Source organism: Leptonychotes weddellii, chromosome 8, assembly GCF_054177405.1.
Source record: "Leptonychotes weddellii isolate Sample4059 chromosome 8, ASM5417740v2, whole genome shotgun sequence".
Classification (NCBI taxonomy): domain Eukaryota; kingdom Metazoa; phylum Chordata; class Mammalia; order Carnivora; family Phocidae; genus Leptonychotes; species Leptonychotes weddellii.
In genome coordinates this window covers 28426805-28449019 of record NC_138376.1, presented here as the reverse complement: position 1 = coordinate 28449019, position 22215 = coordinate 28426805, and the positions used below count along the sequence as shown (strand labels likewise).

The 22215-nt window shown below is 57.3% G+C and overlaps 2 protein-coding genes across 7 annotated transcripts in view; one reads left to right on the top strand and one right to left on the bottom strand.

Annotated features, from left to right (window-relative positions):
• The window catches only part of BTBD9 (BTB domain containing 9), a 411265-nt gene extending 392634 nt beyond the window's left edge, over positions 1–18631 (top strand). For 2 of the 4 annotated variants that reach the window (XM_081827405.1, XM_081827406.1), the window contains exon 11: positions 276–1885. In XM_081827405.1, coding sequence (XP_081683531.1) covers positions 276–473 — 198 coding nt within the window. In that variant the 3' untranslated portion in view covers positions 474–1885. Of the gene's footprint in view, positions 1–275; positions 1886–4140 lie in introns of those variants that run through there. The other 2 variants (XM_081827407.1, XM_081827404.1) reach the window with 2 other exon arrangements.
• The window catches only part of ZFAND3 (zinc finger AN1-type containing 3), a 338039-nt gene continuing 332854 nt past the window's right edge, over positions 17031–22215 (bottom strand). For all 3 annotated transcript variants that reach the window (XM_081827415.1, XM_081827413.1, XM_081827414.1), the window contains one exon: positions 17031–19401. In XM_081827415.1, the coding sequence (XP_081683541.1) occupies positions 19247–19401 (155 nt within the window). In that variant the 3' untranslated portion in view covers positions 17031–19246. The remainder of the gene's footprint in view (positions 19402–22215) is intronic.

Below are 22215 nucleotides of genomic sequence, written 5' to 3'. Positions count from 1 at the left end.
GGGGAGGGAGAAGCAGGCTTCCCGCGGAGCAGGGAGCCCGATGTGGGGCTCCATCCCAGGACCCTGGGATCATGACCTGAGCCACCCAGGCGCCCCCATGAGGACATTTTATAGGAAGCCATGTCGTACTGCCTGTAACTTACAGACCATCAGCCCATTTACTTCTGTCCCACCTTCTCGTCGCTGCCCCGGGTCCGTGGGGCCCCAAAGGACTTCGGCTGCCTCCCGGTGGGACGGCCACTGTCGCTCACTGGTCCTTTGCTCTCTCTCGCCAGGTGTTCCACTGTGTCCACTTTGAGTGTCCAGAGCAGCAGAGCAGCCAGAAGGAGGAAAGCAGCGAGGAGTCGGGGCCAGGGGAGCCCAGCCTGGCCAGCCAGCAGTTCGAGCCCCACGCCCTGCAGGCCCCCAGCGGCAGCTCCCTGCCTTCCAGCCCCGGCTCCGCCTCTCGCTCCCCCAACCGGCAGCACCAGTAAAGGGGGCGCCGACGACGTGGAGGCGCGGGTGGGCCCCAAGGGCAAGGGGCCAGGATGGGCGTCCTCCCAGGAGGGATCTCTGTTGACCGTCCCCCTCCCCTGCCGGGAGGGGCAGACTGGGCTGCAAAAACGCGGACACAGAACAGGCTTTCTCCCAAGGACAGAAAGGGGCTGCTTTGTTCTCCTCAATTTGTTCAAATTAGGCTAGTCTCCAGGGGGAGAAAATGGGTCTTCAGTCTTCATCAAGTCCACCATTAACACCCTACCTCTCTAATCTAACCCGGGCAAAGGGGACAGAAGGCAGCCGCAGACGGCCCGTGTCGGAATACCTCGGCACCCGAGCTCAAGTGTGGGAGGATCCATTGGGCCTTTGACCTGGAGGCACCCTTTACGAAGTGGGTTTCCGAAGAGTGTTTACTTTTATGGAACACATTGCCCTGGCAACTAAATGATTTTTTCTTTCTTTTAGTTATTGTCCATTTGCTGAATCATAGGTGTTCCAGATCTTTTTGAAATGCTCAAACAGCAAATCACTTGTTTTAATCCCTTTTGACGCTGTAATTTTCCTTCCTTAGTTTTGTACGGTTAAGCCTGGGCTGGAGCGGAGAGATTCTGTGCACAGCTCCGAAATGAGGCACAGATGGCTCATCATGGCACCTGGTCTGACAAGGAAAATCCTCTGAGGAAGTTCAACAAAATACACAATGAGCAAATCAATCCGAGGACACTGGAGTTAATAATCACTCGAATTCCTGAGTTATTAACCTGTCATTCCTGAAACATATCCAGCCTTTAAGCTTGGGAGGCTGACGAGGAAATATTTTGCCACCTGCTAATTTCCTGTTCATAAGTCTGTAAATGTATCTGGAAGTCCGCAGCAGCTTCCAGTTGGGCTGAGCCCGCCCCTGAATCACCACTGGTTAGCCGGGCCGTGGGGACGGCGGCCCTCCTGCCGGCCAGGGTCAGGAACTCGAAACTGGGGCTTCGCAGCGCGGTCGTGATAGTTCAGGGCTTGCTGTGTTTCACCCCCAGACCCTACTACTCGGCCAGGGTTTAGAAGAAAAAGCCGTTCTAAGAAGCTTTTCTCCTCGAGCCGATCTCCTCTGACTGCCGTGGCCTGCCGTGGCTCTGTTGTGTCTCCTGCTTAGTGACTTCCAGTCCAGCGCTAACTACCCTTTGTAATGTGCTCAGCCTGCTGCCTGGGGTTTGCTGGGCTCCACGGAAGCCCGGCCGCGGTCCCCCGGCCCCCCAGACGCAGGCCCAGGCCCTGGCCCTCGGCACACCCTGTGACTCCGCTTGGAGGAGGGTGGGCTTACAGGGGAAGGTTCCTTTCTGGGGTGTTAAAGACACGTGGGGTTGTGGGTGGACACAGAGCCCCTGGGCCCACTAACTAAATGCTTTCTCCAGTGTAACTTGGTCTTGAGTGATCTCTCAATATGGGAGCAGCAGGGGGGCATCAAACCACATGATTAAGCAGGAAGGTGGGCTTTGTTTGAACATGGGCGGCAGGAGACAGTGGCGGGGGGTGCCACAGCGCCAGCCACAGCTGCAGAGGCTCTGGGCCCCCCCACCCCGCTCTCAGCCTGCGCATCTGACTCCTTCCCCACCATGTGGGGCGAGTGGGGTGCCAGGCATCTCACGGGGTGGGAGGGGGGCGGGAGGCTCCCGTAACAGATGGCAGGGCCGCTCGCTGGCCATGGGTGGCCGCCCCATGGGACTTGGCCACTGCCTTTGTCAGCATCCGGCACACGGTCGCCAATCAGCGTGGAGAATTCCTGTCCACTCGGCACTTCCTTCAACAGCGCAGTCACTACCCGGCGGGGAGCAGAAGGAGCCCAAGAAGTCAGCAAGGGCAGAGTTCAGATGTTTGGAAGGTCTCCATTCAAACTTTGGAGTCGCCTGTCCAGGGAGGAGTGAGTCCCCGGGCTTGGCTGGCACTGCCGACCTGGGAGGAGGGGAGTGGGCTGGTGAGGACCTGGAAGGTTCTGGCCCTCCGTCCCCAGACCGTTGGGTCCCACCGGCCCACAGCCCACGCCGCCGTCTCGGGCCCAGGTCTGGTAGCTCCGTGGCACGCCGAAGAGGCACAGGCCGTGGAGCTTCAGCACCAGACCCACGTGTGGGCGCCTCCCGGCCTCCCGCTCTCCCCTGCGGATTCCCTTCCGCGCCCGCACCGTCCGCACGCCTGCCCCGAGGTCTGTCTTGGGGGATCGGAGTGGGTGTCAGCAGATGAGGGAAGGAAGGGAAGACGGGAGCGGCCAGCATACGGCAGCAGGGGGGACGGGCACGTGGCCACGTTCCCTCCCCTGCGGCTGTGGCCGTCGGCTCGCCGCCCTCGTCTCCTGGGCCGGTCGGGAGGCCTTGCTTGCATGGAAGCCCGCTCTAGAGCCCAGGCCGGCGTGGACGAAGCCCCGCAGAAGCCGCTCTGCTCTCCCTCCTGCTGCCAGGTCAGTGGGCTCAGCCTTCCGTGGTGAGCCTTCTGATTTGGGGAGCAGGGGGCTCCTTCTGCATGCCTGGCTGGGCTGGGGCCTTCTGGATGCGGCCTGCAGCCCCCAGTCAGGGTGCGTGGCCCCAGACATGCGCAGATCTCCAGAACCCTGGCTGGTCCTTTGGGGGGCTCCTCCCTGCAGCCAGCTAGACCAAAATGGCCCCCAAACTGCAAGAGCCCCACGGAGCTAAACGGGAATGCAGGCAAGACAGCCCGGCGTGCAGCCAGAAGGCCTCCCACGTGCTGGCTGAGTCCTCGCCCCAGCAGCGGGTGGCGGCCACTTCCCCTGTGGGGTGTGAGGAAGGAGACCCGGCCAGTCACCAGGGGGCCGGGGGCAGATGAGGGACCCCGCCCTGTGAGGGTGCAGCCTGGGCCGTAACTGGTTTGAGGAGAGGTCGGGCGAGGCCTGGCCCTCCGTGGGGACAGATAGAAGGGTGCTTGTGGCCTCTGGCCCGTGCCTGTGATGCGTCTCAGTTACTGACCATGGAACACCACCTTCGTGCCTACCAGCCAGGTCAGGAACTCGAACACTGCCAGAGCCCCCTGCCCTTCCCTTTAGATCATGATGTGGGGGCAAGAACCAGCTGTACTGGGGATTTGGGGGATAGCCGTCGCCTTCTGGCAGCTGCTGGGAGGGCCAGCTGGGGTGACACCGGGCACACCAGGTGGGGCCTGCGTCCACTGCCCGTGTGCGCGCGGGGCTGGCGGCCTGCTCGTCTGCGGATCTGAAACAGGTGTGATAGTTTGACATGCACGCGCGCGCCCGCCCAGACTTGTTCCCCATATTCTCAGTGCTGTTTCTCTTTTACTTCTTCTGACTCTCACTAGAACTGCGAGCCCGCGATGAATGTGGGACTCTTCTCAATTGCTCTTCAAATTGTCACTTTTAATCTTATTAAATGAAGTGTCGATTCCTGACAAATACATTAGAAGTGTTTTACTCCTAGAAGAGTTGGGAAAAGAAATTATTTTCAGCAAGAGTGGGATCTGTTTGTTAGACTGATCCCTTGGTCAAAAAAAAAAACACATGAGTTTCTGAATTGTGCAAAAAATTGCTCAGTACTTACGCTGTCGCCCCAATTGTCAAATCGTTGTGCAGATGGCTCCAACCCAGTCAACTTCACCTTTCTTTTTTTTTTTTTTATAGAAGATAACAAAATTGTAATCACTTTTTCTTTCTAGAGACTCGGAAGAAAAAAAGGAAGGTATGATCCGCAATAAAAAGCAGAGCATCCTGTGTGCCGAGGCCACTTGGTAAAAAGGAGAGGGAGTGAACCCCATTGCGGGCTTCAGCTAAGAACCTTCCTTTGGACAAGGAAGAAAGGTGTCAAAAGAGGAAGAGAAAATTAAATTTGTCTCCTTCCAGGAGTTTCTCCTCATTAGCGTTGGCTTTTTGGCGTTCCCATGTTGATGCCGCCTCCCGTGCAGGTGGCAGGGCCCTCGGGGGTCACCAAGGTCAGGGCGGCACCGGGTGGGGCGGCCACTGTCGCTGGGCAGAGGCCACGCTCCATTTGTTGTGGCCGCTGCAGCCATCGATTCTGTGTGTTTGTCCTGACAACAGCTCCAGCAGGAGTTCAGTGCTCATTAGTGGCCCGAGGAATTTAAAATGCAGCTCATGGTTCTGTATCACCATGGATTTTATTATTATTATATTAAATTAGAAGTCGGCCTGGTGCCTGGTGTTTGCTCAGGACTTTCTGGGAAAGGGGAAGGGAACGGTTTTAGACGGCACGCGGGGCAACTAGGATGCTCTGTTTCTCCTCCTCGGAGTGGACCGGGCAGCCTAATTACTGGACGGGATCCTGAAGCTCTGGTGGTATGAGAGACTGGGTGGTGAGAGGGTTTGCTCAGAAGGTAGACCCGCTTCCCGTATGCCTCAGCCCTAGCTAGCCCTGTGCGGTGTCGTGGGGAGGAGACGGGACGCGGTGACTCTGCTGGTTTCCATCAGACTGGCGGGGGGGTGGGGGGCATGCACCTCCTGCCTCTGCAGACGTGGGAGCTGCTCGGACAACTGCGAGCTCCCCCGCCGGACCCCCCCCCCCTTCCCCGCTGCGTCCCTTCAGGCAGGACTTCCTGCTGGCCGGATGTGGGCTGGGACCTGCCTCCAGAGCAGGGCTGTGGGGCAGGTGCACAGACCAGCTCCCCCCACAAACACACACCTTGAATATCCCCGGTCTCTTAAACTACTCGTTAAAAAATATTGGTAAAGTAATAATGCCCATGGGCTAACATTCCAACCTAGCAGAAGGGCCAAAGGTGCCCTCCCTCTCGTCTGGCTCTTGAGTCATTGTTGACCTGGGCCAGGTCATTTCCTCTGTGACGGACTCATTGCGAGGGGCATAATGCCCCCTGCTCACCTGCCCCTCAGTCCTCCTTCCCGGCACCCCGGCCTCTCCCAGACGAAAGCCAGACTGTGAAAGGGGCCCTCCCGGCCCATCAGGTTAGTTTTTGGTTTTTTTTAAAAGAACTGAAATATCCCCAAGGGGCCTCATGGCCTAAAGATTCATAATCATCCACCTATAATTTATGATAAGTGTCTCGAGCATTTACCATTTGCATCCTGAGTATTTATAGCCCTGAGCCGGGAGCGGGGGGAGGAGAAGGCCTCCACCTGCCTCCACCATTGTCTCCTGCTCAGCTGTCCCTGCAGCTGGGACAGCTGACGAAGGCCACCTCCGAGAGCCAGCGCAGGGGGGCTCCAGCCCGTCTGGAGGTGGGGGGCACCAGCAGAAGAAAGTTGGGCAAGAGGGTCTTGAGAGGCTTCTAAGGAGGGGATCTGGGTTCTGGGGCTTGGGTTTCCATGGATACCCTGGGAACACTGGTGTTACTACTACCATCCACCCACCCATCCGTCACCAAATATTCTCATCCCGTCCCATGAGCCCCAGGGGTTGTGGCCCAAGACAGCGCATCCGACAGCGCCTGGTACAGACAGGACCAGCCTGTCCGAGGTGGATGCGCGTCTGCCCGCCGCCCAGGGTGCGGGGGCAGGCTGGTCCTCCCGTGGCTGCTTCCAGCCCCAGGCTCCAGGTCACTCCCCATGCACATCGCCTGCCTTGGGGCCTGATGGTGGGGTCGGCCCCAGCCCCAGCCTCTGTAACGGCTGCTCCCTCCAAGGCCTGCCCCAGGCAGTGGGGTCTCACCATCCCCGGGGCCAGGCGCCGCTGGTGAATCGGAAAAGCTTGCAGGCGACGACAGTGGGCACAGGTCCCTGTGGCAGCCGGGAGGAGCCAAGCCCTGGGCCGAGCACCCCAGGGCCTTGGGGCCCAGCCTCGCCCCCCACAGGGCAGCTCAGTCCTCAGAGCTCCCTTCAGAGAGGCAGTGGCCGCTCTGAGGAACACTCAGAACTCTCCCCGTAACGAAGGTCCTGAGGCCACCCCAGCCCCAGCTCCTGGAAAAGCTAGAGGGGAGGCGGGCCTCGGCTCAATGCAGAGGGTGACAGGAGTGTCTCAGGGTTGCTGTGGGGCTTGACCGACGAGCTGCTCTTGCCAAACTTGTGTATACCCTGAATTTCCCAGAGAGCACCAAGCTCCCCCGCCTTTGGGGTTTCTGGGCCTTGCTGCTCTCTCGCGCTCACTCAGCGCCCTGTCTCTGCCGGGGCCCCGCGGGGCACGACCCCCACCAGCGTGTGTGCACCCCGGTGAGTCCGCTGCTGCCGCCGGGCCGGGGCTGCCACCCCACGCGACCGCACTGGGCCGCCTCGGACCGTGGCCTCGCCCTGGGCTCTTGTCACCGAGAACAGCTTGGAGCGGGTAGGCGTGTTTATTTTCTGAACCTGCACGCAGGGCTTGACATTTCCCTTTGCTAACGCCCCTCCGGCGGTGGTAGCTGAGCCCTGGAACCTCCCGTCAAGGCTGTTTTGAACCTGGATTTAGGCACCGTCACGTGAGCGAACCTCCTAGTTTCGTTCGCCTGGAACGGACTGCAGTTCCCGACAATTCGTCGATGTGCTGAAGAAGACAAAAACCGAATCCAGAGAGACTGGGGTTCACCACGCAGCTGCTCCCCGGGTCCCCTCGGGCTGTGACCACCACGCAGCCCGGGCCCTTTTCTTCGTGCTGGGACGTAGCGGTGACCAAGGAGCACAGAACAGGCCCATGTCCTGCCTTCGTGGCACTTACATTGCTGAGGAGGGGGACGGACGACAGACAACATCCACGAGTGTAAGTGCACCTCACGCCCATGTGCCTGTGGCAAGGACAGGACTAGAAGCAGACGCTCCGGTGGAAACCAGGAAGGGGACAGCTGGGCTAAGCCCCGGGGGTAAGGGAGAGACTGAGGCCCTCTGGGCAGACCTTCCCAGGAGGAGGGCAAGCGGAAGGCAGGGCCCTGCCTTGCTGCGGGGCTGGCGTGGTGAGGGGCAGGGGTGAGGCCCAGGGTGACGGGCCCAGGGAGCAAGGGGGCGGGGTGGGGGCCAGGGAAGGGCCCCAGGATCCTTAGAGAACATTGGGCTCTTGTCCAAGTGATGTGGGAGCCAGTGGAAGGTTCTGAGCAGAGGAGGGCCCTGATCTGACTCACCCTGTAACAGGCTCCCCGGCTGCCCCGATGGAGAATTCTCGTGGAGCGGAGAGGCGGGAGCAGGAGAGGGGAGGGCTGTTGCAGAAATCCGGGGAGAGGTGGTGCTGCGTGGACGAGGCGAGCTCCAGGGGCTGAGAGGATGTGAGGGTCGGTGCCGAGAGAGAAACAGCAAGGTCAAGGTCGACTCCAACTGGGGTCGCCTTCACAGAACCAGGGATGGGGCAGCCAGCTGGGGACATGCTGGGTTTGTAGAATGCAAGGAAGCTCAACAAACACAAATGGTCTGTGACGGAGAAGGAGCTGCTTCTCACTTACCCTAGGCCTAAAGGTGACGACTTATCTTGGTACATCAGCTCAGCAAAAGTTAGGGGTAGAACTGCTTTCACGCAGGGAGTACCGGTTTGCAGGAAATATTCAGGATTGTATTATCACGGGCACCAGAATTCGTGAGGATGGCCCTGTTCATTTCAGCTTAGCTCAGGGGATAAACTGCTTGGGTTTCTGTTTTTTCCCGAGCATCGTGTGGAAAGACTGTCATGGTTGTACCAGGTTTTTCTTTGAGTTTGAGAGGAGTCCTGGAAGCAGTCGGCCCACCGCAGTGCGGACCAATCCCCTGGAACGTGATCGAATGCCCGGCCCCCACCCGTGCCTACAGGTCCCGACTCAGGGGCCGGCGGGGCCCAGGGATCCGCATTCTCAAGCGCCCCCCCAGCTTCGGCCCTGATAACCCACCCGGCTTGGAGGAACACTGAACTAGAGGTGCGAGCAGCTGGGACCCCAGCCCGGAGCCGAGGGCGGCGCGGAGAGTCCGGTGTCACCAGTGTTTATGTAACTGGGACGAGATCACCAGCAGGGAAGAGACGGTCCTGGGCTGAGCCCGGGAGCCCCAGTGGGTAGAGCCTGGGGAGGTGAGAGCAAAGGCGGCTGAGGGACCAGGGACCCTGTGCCTGAACAGCTCGGGGGGACAGCCAGCAGGGAGGGCAGATCAGTGGGGCAAATGCCCCGAGGCTTCAAGAAGAGAAGAGGGTTGAGGACGGATGGGATTTAGGGGGCGCCTAATTCAGGTGGAATCCGGCTTTCTGGAATTGACCACGGCTGAGATAGTCCCTGAGGCTGGCTGTGAGCTCTTGTGTGGGCACCTGGGATCCCCACTTTCCTTTCTCAATGGGTCCAATCCTCCCAGCACACTCTTCTTTCATTTTACCGAGGCATGGCATGAGACTTCAAGGACAGCCTTTGCCTGCCTCTGAGGGTCTTAGCTTTCTTCCATTGACAAGATTTGTCCACCAGCGACCAACAGTCATCTTACGGTACCTGGACCCGGGACGCACTTGCCCAGGACTTGGAAGGACCAACCCTTCCGAAGTGGCTACACATTTTCAGTCCTTCACCTGTCTGGGACTGCAACATTTCCAGTATATTCTACTTGTTTCATCTATTTAAATTTTGAAGCTCTTGGACTCTGAATTCAAGATGGCAGACGGCTAGTTTGGAGGGCCAGTCGCCGTCTGGACTGAAATGCAACATGTGCAGTACGATAAAAAGAGCAAACACTGCCTTCCCCTCCCTCTCCCTAAATCACGAGCAATGACCAAGGAGAGAGAGAGTTTGCAAATAAAAATAACCGGAATGGAAAAGAAGGAGGTGATGCCAGAAGCTCAGGAAACGGTGCAAGATAAGCCACCGAAGGATTGCCTCCAGCCACGGTGAGCTTACTTCGATGTGTACACACAAACACGACACTCGGCAAACGGAGCGCCCAGGTCCCTTCAGACACGCCTGCCGATTTGTAAAGTGGTCACATCTCTGCTGGCACGTCCTGCACGTAGCGGAGGAGGGGGGGCACTGCGCGGGGGCCTCGTTCCCGGGGCCCACCCGGTGCCCAGAACAGCTGACGGGCCCATCCGGAGGCCGGTGGGGCTGCAACAAGACCGCGGGCCACGCTCCTGGGCCGGCGGCGGGCGCGCAGCAGGTGTGTGCCCACAGGACTCCACTGGCCCAAAGCGGGGGTCCCTTCTGTCTGCACTGTCCTTGCTGCAGGGGGAGTTCAAAGCCCCACGTCACCCTCAGGCACTTTCCGCCCAAGCCCTGGCTCCTCTGTCTGCTGCCCTCCCTGGCCCTCCCGGCGAGGCCTCTCGGTGCCCTTTGGACACATGAGCTCTTCAGAGCATCTCCAGCCGCTGCCCGTGGGCACCTCCAGCTCGGGGCTGTGGTGCTCTGGGGGCTGGGCAGGGCCCTGGGGCAAACCTCTGACTTTGAACGGCTGTGGGGAAACCCCAGCAGGTGCACCCGATGGGGACAGCAGGGTCTTGGGGGATGGGGGGAACAGACCCTAGCTGGGTGGGCCCTTTGGTGGCAACAGGAGACCCTTGTTGAACAATGCTCCAGACCTGGAGACAGCACAGTTCTGCGGAGGCCCTGGCTCTTTTCTTCCATAATAGGATTCCTACACAATTTAATGTCACATCCTTGGTCACCTCTTTTCCCAGTAATACTTTCTGGCCCTGGAGTCACTTTTCTCTCACTTTTTGAAAGCTGGTTGGCTCTAATCCTTGGCGAATGCCCAGCCAGACCTGTCCTGACCACAACAGGCTCTAAAACGACAAGTACCTCCATCCCGAGGCCCTGGTTCCTCCACATTTGGGTCTTCCACCTGGTCAGACCCCCTGGGAGGGGCAGCTCCTATCTTGCGTCCTGCATCTCCATCCACAGCAGTGGCCTGCTGCCCGGGAGCGGGGCCTGGGTGACTGGACACTGTCTGGACATCAGGAGCGGCAGAAATAAGTTGGCACCTCACCACCTGCGTCGCCTCGTTCCCGTCAGCCCAGCGGTCAGGAGTGGCCGGGCCGCCCCGTGCCTCCCGAGCCTCTGTCATCCCCACGCCGCAGGCGCTGGGGAACCTGACCAGGGTTGCTGTCTCGGGAGCGGGTTGACGTCTGGCGCGTTACTGATTAAGATGTGTCCTGTTTCCATCAAAGGGCCCAGCCTGGCTAGGGGCTGCTAGCCAACACCTGAAGCCCTGCGAACCACTGGGTGAGTGTCTGCGACGGCGAAATTTTCCACCTTCCCCAGTGAAGGCACAGGCCAAAGGGAGTGGGCCCCTTGGCAGAGAGGCACTTGGAGGCCCAGCTGGACAAGAACGGCGTCCTGCCTCCAGGGCCGGGGCTGACCAGGTGCCACAAGGACTGGGAGGGGCGGGTCACTGGTAAGGATCTCAGCGAAGGTACCAGAATCCACTGCTTCATCAGCACCTGCTGAGTCCATCAGAGTGGGTGCCGTCACCCCCAGTCTAACCCCCCAGCAGCTGTCTGCTCCCCTCTTTGCCTGGTACCACCACCTCTGAGACCTCGCGCCACCCTTCCAGAACCTGGCTGGTTAAACTCACTTACAGTCACCATGGCCAAGGCACCGAGCCCTCCCTGCTGCCGTCAGACGTCACCTGTTCACGCCACGTTACTGCAGACCCACCGTCCCAGGACCTAATGGCCTAAAACAACAGTTATTTTGCTCACAAATCCACTGACTGGTCAGGGCTCGGTGGAGACACTCTGCTCCACTTGGTGTCGTCTGGGTCAGCCGGAGGGCCAGGCCAGGTCACCCGAAGACTCGCTGGCTCCCCGCGGACCTAGCGAGTGCAGCTGGGCTCCTGGGCTTCTCTCTCTCATTCTGGGCTCTCCACATGGTCTCGCCAGCGCGAGGCTGCAGGGTAGCCATTTTTTTTCTAATTGAAGTGAGATTCACAGAACATAAAATCCACCATTTTAAACGAACAATTCAGTGGCGTTTAGTACATTTGCGATGTTGTGCAAACGGCACCTCTACCTAGGTCCAGAACATGTTTATCACCCCAAAAGGAAACCCACACCCATGAAGCAATCAGTCCCCATTCTCCTCTCCCCGGGACCCCTCGGGACCACCCATCTGCTTTCAGTCTCTATGGATCTGCCCATTCTGACATCTCCCTTCAACAGAATCACATCATGTGTGATCTGTGACTGGCTTGTCGGACGCAGCCGCGTGTTTTTGAGCTTTATCCACACTGCAGCAAGTATATTTGATTTCTTTTCATGGCTGAATTGTAGGACTACACCCCATTTTGTTTATCCATTCATCCCCTGGTGGACGCCTGGGCAGTTTCCACCTTTTGGCTGCTGTGAACAGGGCGGCCGGGAACATGTGTGTGCACACACTTGAGTGGCTGCTCTCAAGTCTTTGGGCTCGAGTCCAACGAGTGGAACTGCTGCCATATGGTAATTCAGAGTAACTTTTTGGGGAGCCACCAAACTGCTTTCTACACCGGCCACATCACTGCACATTCCCCCCGGCGATGAACAGAGGTCCCCATGGTTTCCACACACTTGCCAACACGTACTTTGCATTTTCCGATCCTCACGGTCCTAGTGGAGGCGATGCCCGCATGTCAGCCCTGGGCTCCCGAGGCAGCCGGTGACAGCGAGCCGCTGGAGGTCGTCTCCTGGGCCTTTCCCTTCTCGCCCTGCCGTGTGCTCGTCATCCGAAGAGCCAGGCGCCAAAGCCAGCACCTGTTCGAGGGGAAGGCCTCCACTTTTTGATGGGAGGAGTGTCAAAGAATTTAGGGACCAGTTTTAAGTCACAATAGCTTCATGACATTTCGCACCCAGAGGCCCCGGGGACACAGGCCAGCACACCGCTCCCTCATCCGGTCGGCTGGCTGACCCAAGTGCGCTCAGCTACGTGGCCAACACGTGCAGACTCAAGCTCCTCATCTCAGCCCGCAACACAGGGAAGGGCCCGTGGGCCCCCGGGTCATGCTGGGGACTAACCATTTCATGCCCAGCTTCAACTCTCGCCCAGCCTTTATAGGGGCCCCCCTTTGAAAAAGACTACAAAACTCGGTTCATAGATGAATATGAAGAATTGGAAATCAGCAAATCACCCATTTCTCAAAGTGGGACACATACCCAGACATCAGAAAGTCTAGAAAACCACCACAGCCGTTGAGTGACCATGACACGCGTCTGCGAGGCCTGGCCCTGCGCTGTCGGGTTGTGCACTCCGATCGCCCTTCGCGGGAAAACCATTTCCTGACCCCGTGTAAGAACAGAAAGACTCCTCAATCTCTCCTCTGGCATGGTTGATCGAACTCTGACTTACTGATACTTTAGAAAAGTTTCTTTCATCTTCACCACTCACACTGGCACGGACATAAGTTTTTAGAACTGTTGTCAAATGTGGGAAACCATGATCAGGTTTCCTGACCAGCCGTGTGAGCTGTAGGATTACAGGCCAAGTCAAGAATTCCCAGATTAATCTTTAACCCACTTTGCACTGCACAAGGAATGGTGCATTTACAGTTGGACGTGGCTGCCTGGCCCAGCCTACTCCTCGAACAGGAGCAAACTTCCATCTTGAGCAGGCAGGAGTGAGAAGCAAGTCTTCCTCTTTTAAGTTTATACATCCAACGACTGGAAGAACATTCCGCAGACTGGCTTCTGGCTCCGCACATTTCAAGTCTTGTCTCCCCTCCATGGCTCCCATCATTCAAGTCACAACACAGGGTGATCAGCGCGGCGGGCAGCAAGGAGTCTTCCTGGAAGGCGTCCCTACCCCCGGGACGACCACCAATAACCCACTCAACACCGACGTGACCGCGCACCACACAAATATACCCCATTCCCTCCAAACTGTGTCCCCAACTCGACTTCATCTTGGCCAAACCCCCCAAATGCCCATGTCACCTCAGCACCACCCAACGGAAGAGGAAGTGTGAGGGAGGCAAAGTTCGAATGGAACAGGGACCAGGTCTAACCCACTGCCGTTCAAGGATCTCACTCTTGCAAATTTTATAAAACCGCGGCAGAGGCGAACCCACTGCCAAGGCCCACCGCAGGGGCGCAGAGGGGGTCTTGGTGAGTGAGGGGCCTCAAGCTAAAAACTGCCTTTCCCTGGAAGTCCCCCTCAGGTGGCCGTCGAACCTTTCCTACTCCGCAGCCCACCTCCCGGCGCCCCGAGGAGCCAAGTCCCGGCTGCCTGCCTGTGCGACCCGCGTCTTCCCTGGGCGCTGCGCCGAATCGCCCCCTCCCTCCGCCACCGCGCAGCCCTCCTCTGCGATGGGGCACTCCGTCGGCATAAAACCAGTATTTCTCTCCTGCCCCCGCAGCCCTTCCACTTGTGCCCTCTTCTCTGCATTTCGTGTGGCGAAACTCGAGCCCTGCTTTCCGCGGCCTCCCGCCCGTGGCCAGACTCTGGCCGCGGGGTCCCCGAGCAGCCCCTCCGCGGGCAACAGCGACGACTCCTGGACACTCGTCAGGACTCCACGCTCTCTTGGTCTCCTCCTTCTGCTGGCAGCTTCTTCTCGTCTCCCCGGGCCTCGTAACACCGGGATGTCCCTGGCTGGCACGGCCCGGTCGGCCTCCTCCATCCGGACTCCCTCCTCCTTCAGTGGCCAGTGACCGCGGCCAGGCTGGGGCTTGTGTGCGTGGCTGTGTGCTGACGACTTAAAAAGGCTCATCTCCAGCCCTGGGTCGCGTGTCTCCTCCACCTTCCCCGCCGGATGTATAGCCCACGCCTCAGCTTAGTCTGTTGTGATCTACCCCCCGCCCGCACGTGTTCCCACCGGGGTCCAGCATGGATGGCACCTCCATCCTCCCATCAGGATGAAGCTAGCAAGTCACCTACAGCTCCTCTTGCTCACCCCGGGCCCCTCTGTCAGCAACTCCTGCTGTCACTACCTTCAGCCTGAGTCCAGACTGACTCCTCGGCCCCAGCCCGGCTCCCTGAGCCCTGCGCCACCATCTACCGCCTGCTCTATCAAGCGGCCTCCCTGGCCTCCCGCCTCCTCCCTTGCAGGCCGTCCTTTAACACCCACGGCTCCAGCCCCGGATGGTCGCCATCTCAGAGAAGAGCCCCCAGGCCCTGCCCTTCTAAACCACCTCCCCCACCCATTTTGTATCACATATTTATTCCCTTTTGTCCTCTGCCCCGCCACGGCAGACAGTATTTTTGGTCACCACGCTATCCCCAGCGCGTGGATCGGTGCCAAGCACATTGCAGGTGCTGAATGAGGGCCCCCACGGCCAGGCCTGTGGGCTGGAAGGGCCCTGGACATACAAGGTGTGCACCAGGAGCTTCTGCCTTTGAGACCTGTGTCCTGGTGACTTCCCCTTCCCTTTTGGGCATTGTGTCACATAGAGTAGATCCCTGCCCTCCTAGTCTGGGACCCCCTGCCCCGGACCTCCTTCTGCGGTCTAGTGGGCCTGGGACCACAGTTCCCCCTAACCCGGGGGTCAGCTGATTCTCACAGCTGACCCCGTGGCCTCCCTGCCCAAAGCCTTCCACAGCCCTGGCCCATCAAATCCACACTCCTCCCCGTGAGAGCTCAGGCTCTTCTCAGCCCCAAGAGGAGAAGAGTACAGGGCTGCCTGACGAAGGTGGGGTGGGAGTGGAGCTCTAGGAACCAGTGGCCCAGCCTGGCCTCCCAAGTCTGTGGACCCAACAAGGTGTCACGCATGAACCCATTACCCACATGCATGAAACAGGAGTCCCCAGGTTTCAGGGGAGCCTCTCACTTGCCGACAGCTTAATTGCTCAAACCCAAGAGACCAGCCCCCAAGGCCCAGTGGCCGCATGTGAGCCCAGGGGCTCAGTGCCCCTTCCCAGCCTGGCCCTCTCCCGCACGTCCTGAGAGCGAGCTATCAGTTTTGTCAGCTGTTTGCTGAAGCCCCCCCACGTCCCGACCCCCTTGCTCCTGGCTTGCTATCCAGTCATTGATCAGAAACACCTTTATATGTAAACCCGGGGAACAGGATGCGTAGGTCAAGGGAAATGAATCTGCTGGGTGTTTTGGGTTATGGGTCACTAGGACAGCACATGAGAGGTCCACACTGGAAGCTCCCGGCTGGCCTGGCTAGAATTAACCCCTAGAGTTTTCCTCAAGTGCCCGGGACACAGGAGGTGCTCAATGAAGTGGGGTAACTTGTCCCAGGGTGTCGTGATTATGGTAAAAAGAAGTCCTGCATCGCGTGTTGTGATGCACCAGCCACCTGCATCTTCCAAAACACCTCTGGCCAGAAAACCCGTATTCCACTCTGCATCACCAGGGTCCTGAGCTCTTGAAGTCCTGACAGCCTGAGACAGTTGGTCCCTTCTGTCATTTTTTAAACTTTAAAAAAAATTGTTACGCACGCGCGTAGTCATGGTAGTAATAAGGCTCACCGCATTCCCGTCCTCCACCCCCCAAAAAAACCACTGAACTTTCAGCTTTTTTCTCTGCATTAACCTCCACATTCCTAGGTAACATGCTTCTATTGCGCTCTTGAATTTTCAGTTTTATGCATTATCTGCTGACTGGACAGTAAGAACTTAGCCCCATTATACGCTGCACATACTTTCCCTGTCCCGAGTTCCGTCATCAATTTTTGCCAGAGCAACATGCATCATTGGTATGTTTATTATTTGTACGCTATCACAGCTGAGTCACGTAAGGTCTATGGTTCCTCTTCCTTAGTATTTTTTGTGTGGCATTAATAAACGGTGTATTCTTACTTGCTTCATTTTCTCTGTCAGACTCCTGCCCCATCCCTGGGACGGAAGCGTGGATCAAGGGTGGAGCCCTCAGCTCTGTCAGACGGCGGGCAGGCCTCACCCCCGGCTGCCTGGCACGCTCCCGATGCCAGGCCTCGGCATTTGTCTCTGCTTACTCCTCTTTCCCTGGAGCCCTCCGGGCAGCTTTGAGAATGGCTGCAAAGGAGGTAATTTCCGAGGCCGCTGCAGACGATTCCTGGGCGTCTCTGCTGCTCTGGTGCCCGCGGGGGTGCCCCCTCTCCGTACACCTCCCACCCCCACTCAGCCCAGCAGGCTTCCTGTTCCTCACTGCGCCTTCTTTCCACCGCCCTCTCTTCTTGCAGTCAGCTCCCGCTGGCGCGAACAAAGCCTCCCAGATGAGCAGGAGGGACAAGGGGGGCACTGCCAGGCACCGCGTGTTCCAAGGCCACCAGACTCCTGTGCTCTCTCCCCACTTCTGACTTCCTCGAGGATCTTTCATCACCTTCAGTGACGGCTGTGTGGTCAACACTCTGCCTTAAAGGTGGTGAGGAGGGACACGACTCCCCAGATGTTTTTAAACACCTTAAGGCATACGAAGTGCCTCCTCTACACCTGAGTTCACACAGCACATCCATCATGCTGCTCCTCCCTCCAGATGCGGCCCCTCCCAGACCCCAGGACCCAGGACCCAGGACCCAGGCACGCCCAACCCACACCACAGAGGGGCCCTCAGGGCTGGTGCCCGTTTCTTCCCATCCCCCCCCCCCCCCACGTAACCTCCTCCCTGCCGGCAAAGGCCTGGCCCAGCACACACACCTCCACCAGGGCCAGGCCCCATGGCCTCCCAAGGCACGACCTCCCACAGAAACAAGGGGGGCAGCTGCGAGCCCAGGGCAGGGACAGGCGCTCTCTGCACACAAGAGCCACCTGCTCCCCGACCTCGTCCAAGCCCCGGCCAGGGAGACAGTCCACCATTTTTCTGGGTGTACAGGCAGCACTTAGGAGAACCGGCAAAACAGAGAAATCCAAACTTTCATACGATTGGTTTAATTTTTTTTTCAGCAGGAGAAAAAAGAATAAAGTTACAAGATTCTTTTAATATTTTCACAATGTTAAAACTAAAACTGAGCTCTAGGCTATGTGTGTAAGTAAATCTAAAACACAAAAGGGTTAAATAAGATCTTCTCTTTTAAAGATACAAGAATTTAAGCTTTCCTTACATTTAACAAACTTCACAGAACAGATACTGCAGGGGACAAGCCCCCCCCCCACCCCCAGCTCTACCACCAGGAAGTGAATATGGGCTGCAGCCCTGTGTGCCCCTGGGCTCCCCAGAGAGCCTGCTTCCCATCCCTGCCTCGAGGCAGCAGCGGCGGGGCCTGAGGAGGGCCGGGAGGGCGTGGGGCGGGGGGGCCTCTTCGGGATCAGAGCTTGGCGGGGGGCCTGGGCGGGCCGCCTCACTGAGGATGGCCATGCAGTGGCCAGAGGGCCGTGGCTTGACAACAGTGGTAAACGCGGGCAGACCCGGCCCCTCTGCCCTGGGCTGCCCTAGAGCAAGAGACACCGGTCTGGGTCCTGAAGCAAGAATAAGGCTGGAGATTTTGCAGCGGATTCCACTCTGGTGGGGGTGGGATGGGAGGAAGAGGTTGGGAAGAGCATGATTTCCTATTTCAGCATTCCGGACCAAAAAACATTTGTAGTTGCAGGTGTTTGGCTGTGAACTGCAGACAGTCGAACTGTTGGTCGTGGTATAAAAGGGAAAGTTTGCTGGGTTAAACTGTTCCAGTAGCCTGTGCGTGGGCAGATCCAAACCACCTCTGCAGGAGCCTCCGACTCTCACCAGCCTGGACCATACGGGGTCTCTGGCCCACTCAACCCTGTTCAGGCTTTCCAGGGAATCTTAATCCTGTCTCCCCTCCCCGCCCCCACCAGATCGGTGAGGATTCCCTAACTTGGGCCAACAGGCCCATATCCACCCTCCCCACCTGGCCTGAGCTACCATGGCTACCGACTCCTCTCTGCCCGCAGGAAGCGGCACAGGCTGAGAAATGTGCCCTCCCACCCCCACTGCCAGAGCGAAGGTCCTTCTCGGAGCTGGGCCACGGCCACAAACCACTGTTCTAGAGAGATCCCCCCGCTGCCCCTGGGACGCAGGCCGCCTCGCCTTCCCAGACTTGCTATGTGGTAGAGGTGGTCCCCTGGACTACGGAGCTGCGCAGACACAAGGGGCTGGGCCGTGGCACTGTCCTCTTGGCCCAGAGAGGGCCGGGCAGGCGGCCGCTGGAGGGGGCAGAGCCTGCAGGCGGCAGCTTCCCACCTGCTCCCCAGCCCTTCTACTGATTCCCGTCGGCTATGAAATGTCTTTTTAAAAACTCCCAATATAGAAATCTAGCTGCAGAGGCCAGTTTGTAGATCCTAGCCGCAGCTGCTGTGCTGTAATTAGCCTTATTTGATCAATTGCCAGATCCCTGCACTTGGCAAATGGCAAACCAGAGCCAGTGGGGTCAGGTTGCTTCCCATGACCGTGGGTCCTGTGTAGAAAAGATGGGTCTCGTACATGGACTAGTCTTGAGTGGAGCTAATTTTCAAAGTGAGGTTATTGTTTCTCTCCTCGTGTGATGAGAGAGTTTTTTCATAGCAAGTCAGGTAAAAAATTTTCCTAAGAACCTGCCCCCCCCCCTCCCAATTCCAGCGCTGTGGGAGAGCGAAGCCACCACCCAGCCCAGCCACATGGCCAATCTCAACAGCCTCCTGTGGCCAAGGCACGCGTGGCCATCAGGTATCCTGGCTACTGGGACTAAGGATAAGTGAAGAGGTGAAAGGCCGAACATTAACCAGAGTTTCTGGCAAAGCCATGTGCGTCATGGGAACTTTAACACCAGCTTCTACTCCTCTATTAACTCAGAGTCTCCATCTGGAACACTTTCCGCTTAAGGCTTTTTATAAGTATGACTCCAGCAGTGACAGGTATGTGTTGTTTGAAATCCACTAGCCATGCTCAAAAAAAAATATTCTTCATGTTTTAATTTTATACAATGGCTAGCAGGCACCTTAGTAACCAGCCAGAAATCAATTTCAACCACCATCAACCCCTAAACTACAGTACCAGGATGGCTGGCTAAAGAAAGGAAACGGACTGGCTGTAGTCTGACGCGTGCCCAGTACAAGGTGTCTGGCTGACTTTGTCCTAAATAAGGCTAACATTAGTGAACTAAGAACAGCGTCATGTGGCGGCCATGCCTGGCCTTCAGGAGCACCCCTCCCCGATGCGCTGGCAGGAGCGCCCCACTTTCCGGTCCAGTTTCACCATTTTCATGATGGCTTCCTCTCGGCCGCGGCCCATGTGGTCAAACGTACAGTCATGCTGCTCGGGGAGGCGATGTAACATACAGAACACATAACCTGCAACAGTGGGAGAAGCAGAGAGGACACACTGTTAGGGTGGCCTCCAAACGCCCAAAGCCCAGCTCTCATTCTGGTCTGGAGGACAGGAGGGCAGGCGCTCCTGCTGCTGAAGAGAGTTTATCAGAGCACCACCCACGAAGGGGCCCGCACCTTCCCATCTCCCAGCTCCTCAAGTCAGCCCAGGGGCCTCAGAATGTCCAAGGGTGGCTGCTCAGAGGCTGACTCTGCATTCAACACTGCTCCTGCCTGAGCCCTGAAGGTGGAACCCCAAAGATGACTGCTGCAGTGAGACACACCCCCTTCCCTACGAGATGAGTGGGTTCTGAGCCCCCTCCTTCTCCACCAAACAGGCAGGAGGGCAGAGAGCTGCCAGCTCAGCACTTTCCCAGCTTGGGCAAACGAATATCTACCACAGGACACCCACCACTTCTAGGAGGCAGGGCAGGAGGGAGCAGAAATGATTATGGCTTAAATTACATTCTACCTCCTGTATAGTGAGGGCTTAGGGGGATGGTGGGTGTGATCAAACCACAGCCCACAAGTGAGTGGAGGCTCTCAAAGGAAAATGGATTATTTCAAGTGCTGGAAAAGGTATTATATATAAATGGGGGAAAGAACAGAAATGTGCTCTGATCGCCAGCCATCTCAAAGGAGCCTTCTAAGTTAGATGCTTCTAACTCCACCTGGTAGGTTAGGAGGCTGCAGGGCTGCTCCTCTCTTTCTGGAGCAGAGACGTCAAGGGAGACACTGCTGGGGCTGGCAGAACAAAGGACCCAGGAGAGGCCCACAGAGCAAGGAAATGGTACAGGTAAAGTCTCTCTGGGAAGAAACAGTAAGAGGAGGCCCTCAGGGCATCAGCGGGAGGCTCAGAGGACAAAGGCAACAGAGCTGCCAAGGATGTGGCGCTTTCCCTTCCCATTCTGCTCAATCTCTAGAACTGCTGATGGGTACGTGGATGTGTGTGCAGGGGACAGACAGCTGATGTCCCCTAGGTCTGTCCCTCTCTCTCAGGGAGGGGGAGGGGAGATCCAGGCGGGGAAGACACCGGCCAGTGCTGGCTGGCTCCTTGCCCCCACTCACCCCATCAGTCCTATGTGGCCACACTTACAGGCCCCACAGGCCTACACCAGGTCCACAGGACCCACCTGTAGGCGAACCTTTCCTAAACCTCCTCTCGCCGTGCGCGTGGGCAGGCATCCCATCCCACAGCAGCCCTTCCAGGCCATTGCTCTCCTCACAAACGACATCTCTTCCCAGAGACTTCTTTCTTTTCGAGACTTCTTTTACACCTAGATCTCACTGCCCAGAGTGAATGGGTAGCCACCCCTTGTAAAAGGTGTGATGCATCCATCTCTACATCCTCAATTTCTTTTCTTATCAGAGCTGAAGGGTGGAGGCAGTTGATTTTAGAAGAACAGCATTAGCTGAAGCAAAGACAGAGTGGCCAGGACAGGCAACAGTTGTAAGATTCACTTCATCTAGAGAACATTCCTCAGCTGATACAGCCCTGCTCAGATGCCTTGAGCTCATACTGTGTACAGAGCACATGCACATGGCCTGGGGGCCTGAGTGACCAGGCTGAGCCTGGACCATCCGCTGTGAGAAAAAAACACATTATTAACTGCTTCCCAGGGAGAGCAGGGCAATATGTTTGACTCTAAATTGGGACTGGGTTTAAGAAAAAGAACAGAGATGAAATTTTTGTCTCCTGAGAAGCCAAGCTCCCACTTGGTCCAAAAACAAAGTTAAGATTAATGAGCTCATGTGTTATATTTACTGATAAGTTCATTACTCGAAGATATTGGATAGCAGTTGTCTCTGTCCTAGAGGACTTCCCAGCCTAAGTGTGGATGGCCTCAATATGCATCCTCCATCTAACAACAAGCACAATTGTCTTTTGGGAGCAAAGCGGGGGCGGGGGGGGGCGGTGCGGGGAGAGGAAGAACCTGCCACTAAGTCAGGGCCTGGCGGGGGGCACCACAATCTGGTGGCATGATGTATGTGTAGACATTTCTGTCACCAAGTCCTGACATATTTCTATAACCTCAGCATCTACAATAAGGGGTGGGAGAACCCCTGCTGCCCCTTCCTATTTTCAAGATACTAGGATGATGTAGGAGAGGGTCCCAGGCGCTCTTCTCCGCTTCTGATGAATGGTGCTGGCTGAATTAAAGTAGCAGGAAATGGATTATCTCTGAAATTAACTCGGCCCTGGCTCAGCCTAACACCTCATTAATCAAAGGCAGACTGGGGTGGAGGGGAGAGGCTCTACACTACACACCCCCACAACTTTGCTTAGCTTGCCTTCTGCTGGTTAGAGAGTTGCCACCTCGGGGGATCTGAGAACCCCAGGTTCCGTTTGGAAAAGGAAACAGGCCGTGACAACCACAGCAGCTGCCTGATTCTCTCTCTCTCCCCGCCCGAGGGTTCTCCAGCCAGCCAGAAACACATCGTTTCTCCATCCGAGTTCTGCGCACCTCTGTTAGACACAACTTGACACTTGGCTTTGATCTCTGAAAGGTGAGAACGAGTACACGGCAGCCATACTTGGGAGCGGCACGGGTACCAATTAGAATATACGGCACTGTCATTCCCTAGGGAAAACTCTGGGCAAATTCTGGAAAGCTGGCTGCCCAAGTTGCTGCACTGGCCGGCATAAATTAAGCTCAATCCCCTCTCCTGTCAGGGTCACTCACCAAAAGGAAGTTACATGCTGGAACTTGTCCCAAATGCTGAGTAGGCATTATCCACGGAGGGCAGCCAATCGGCTAAATGCATTTCGGTGTCAGTGGTGGGGAGTGGGCTGCTCTG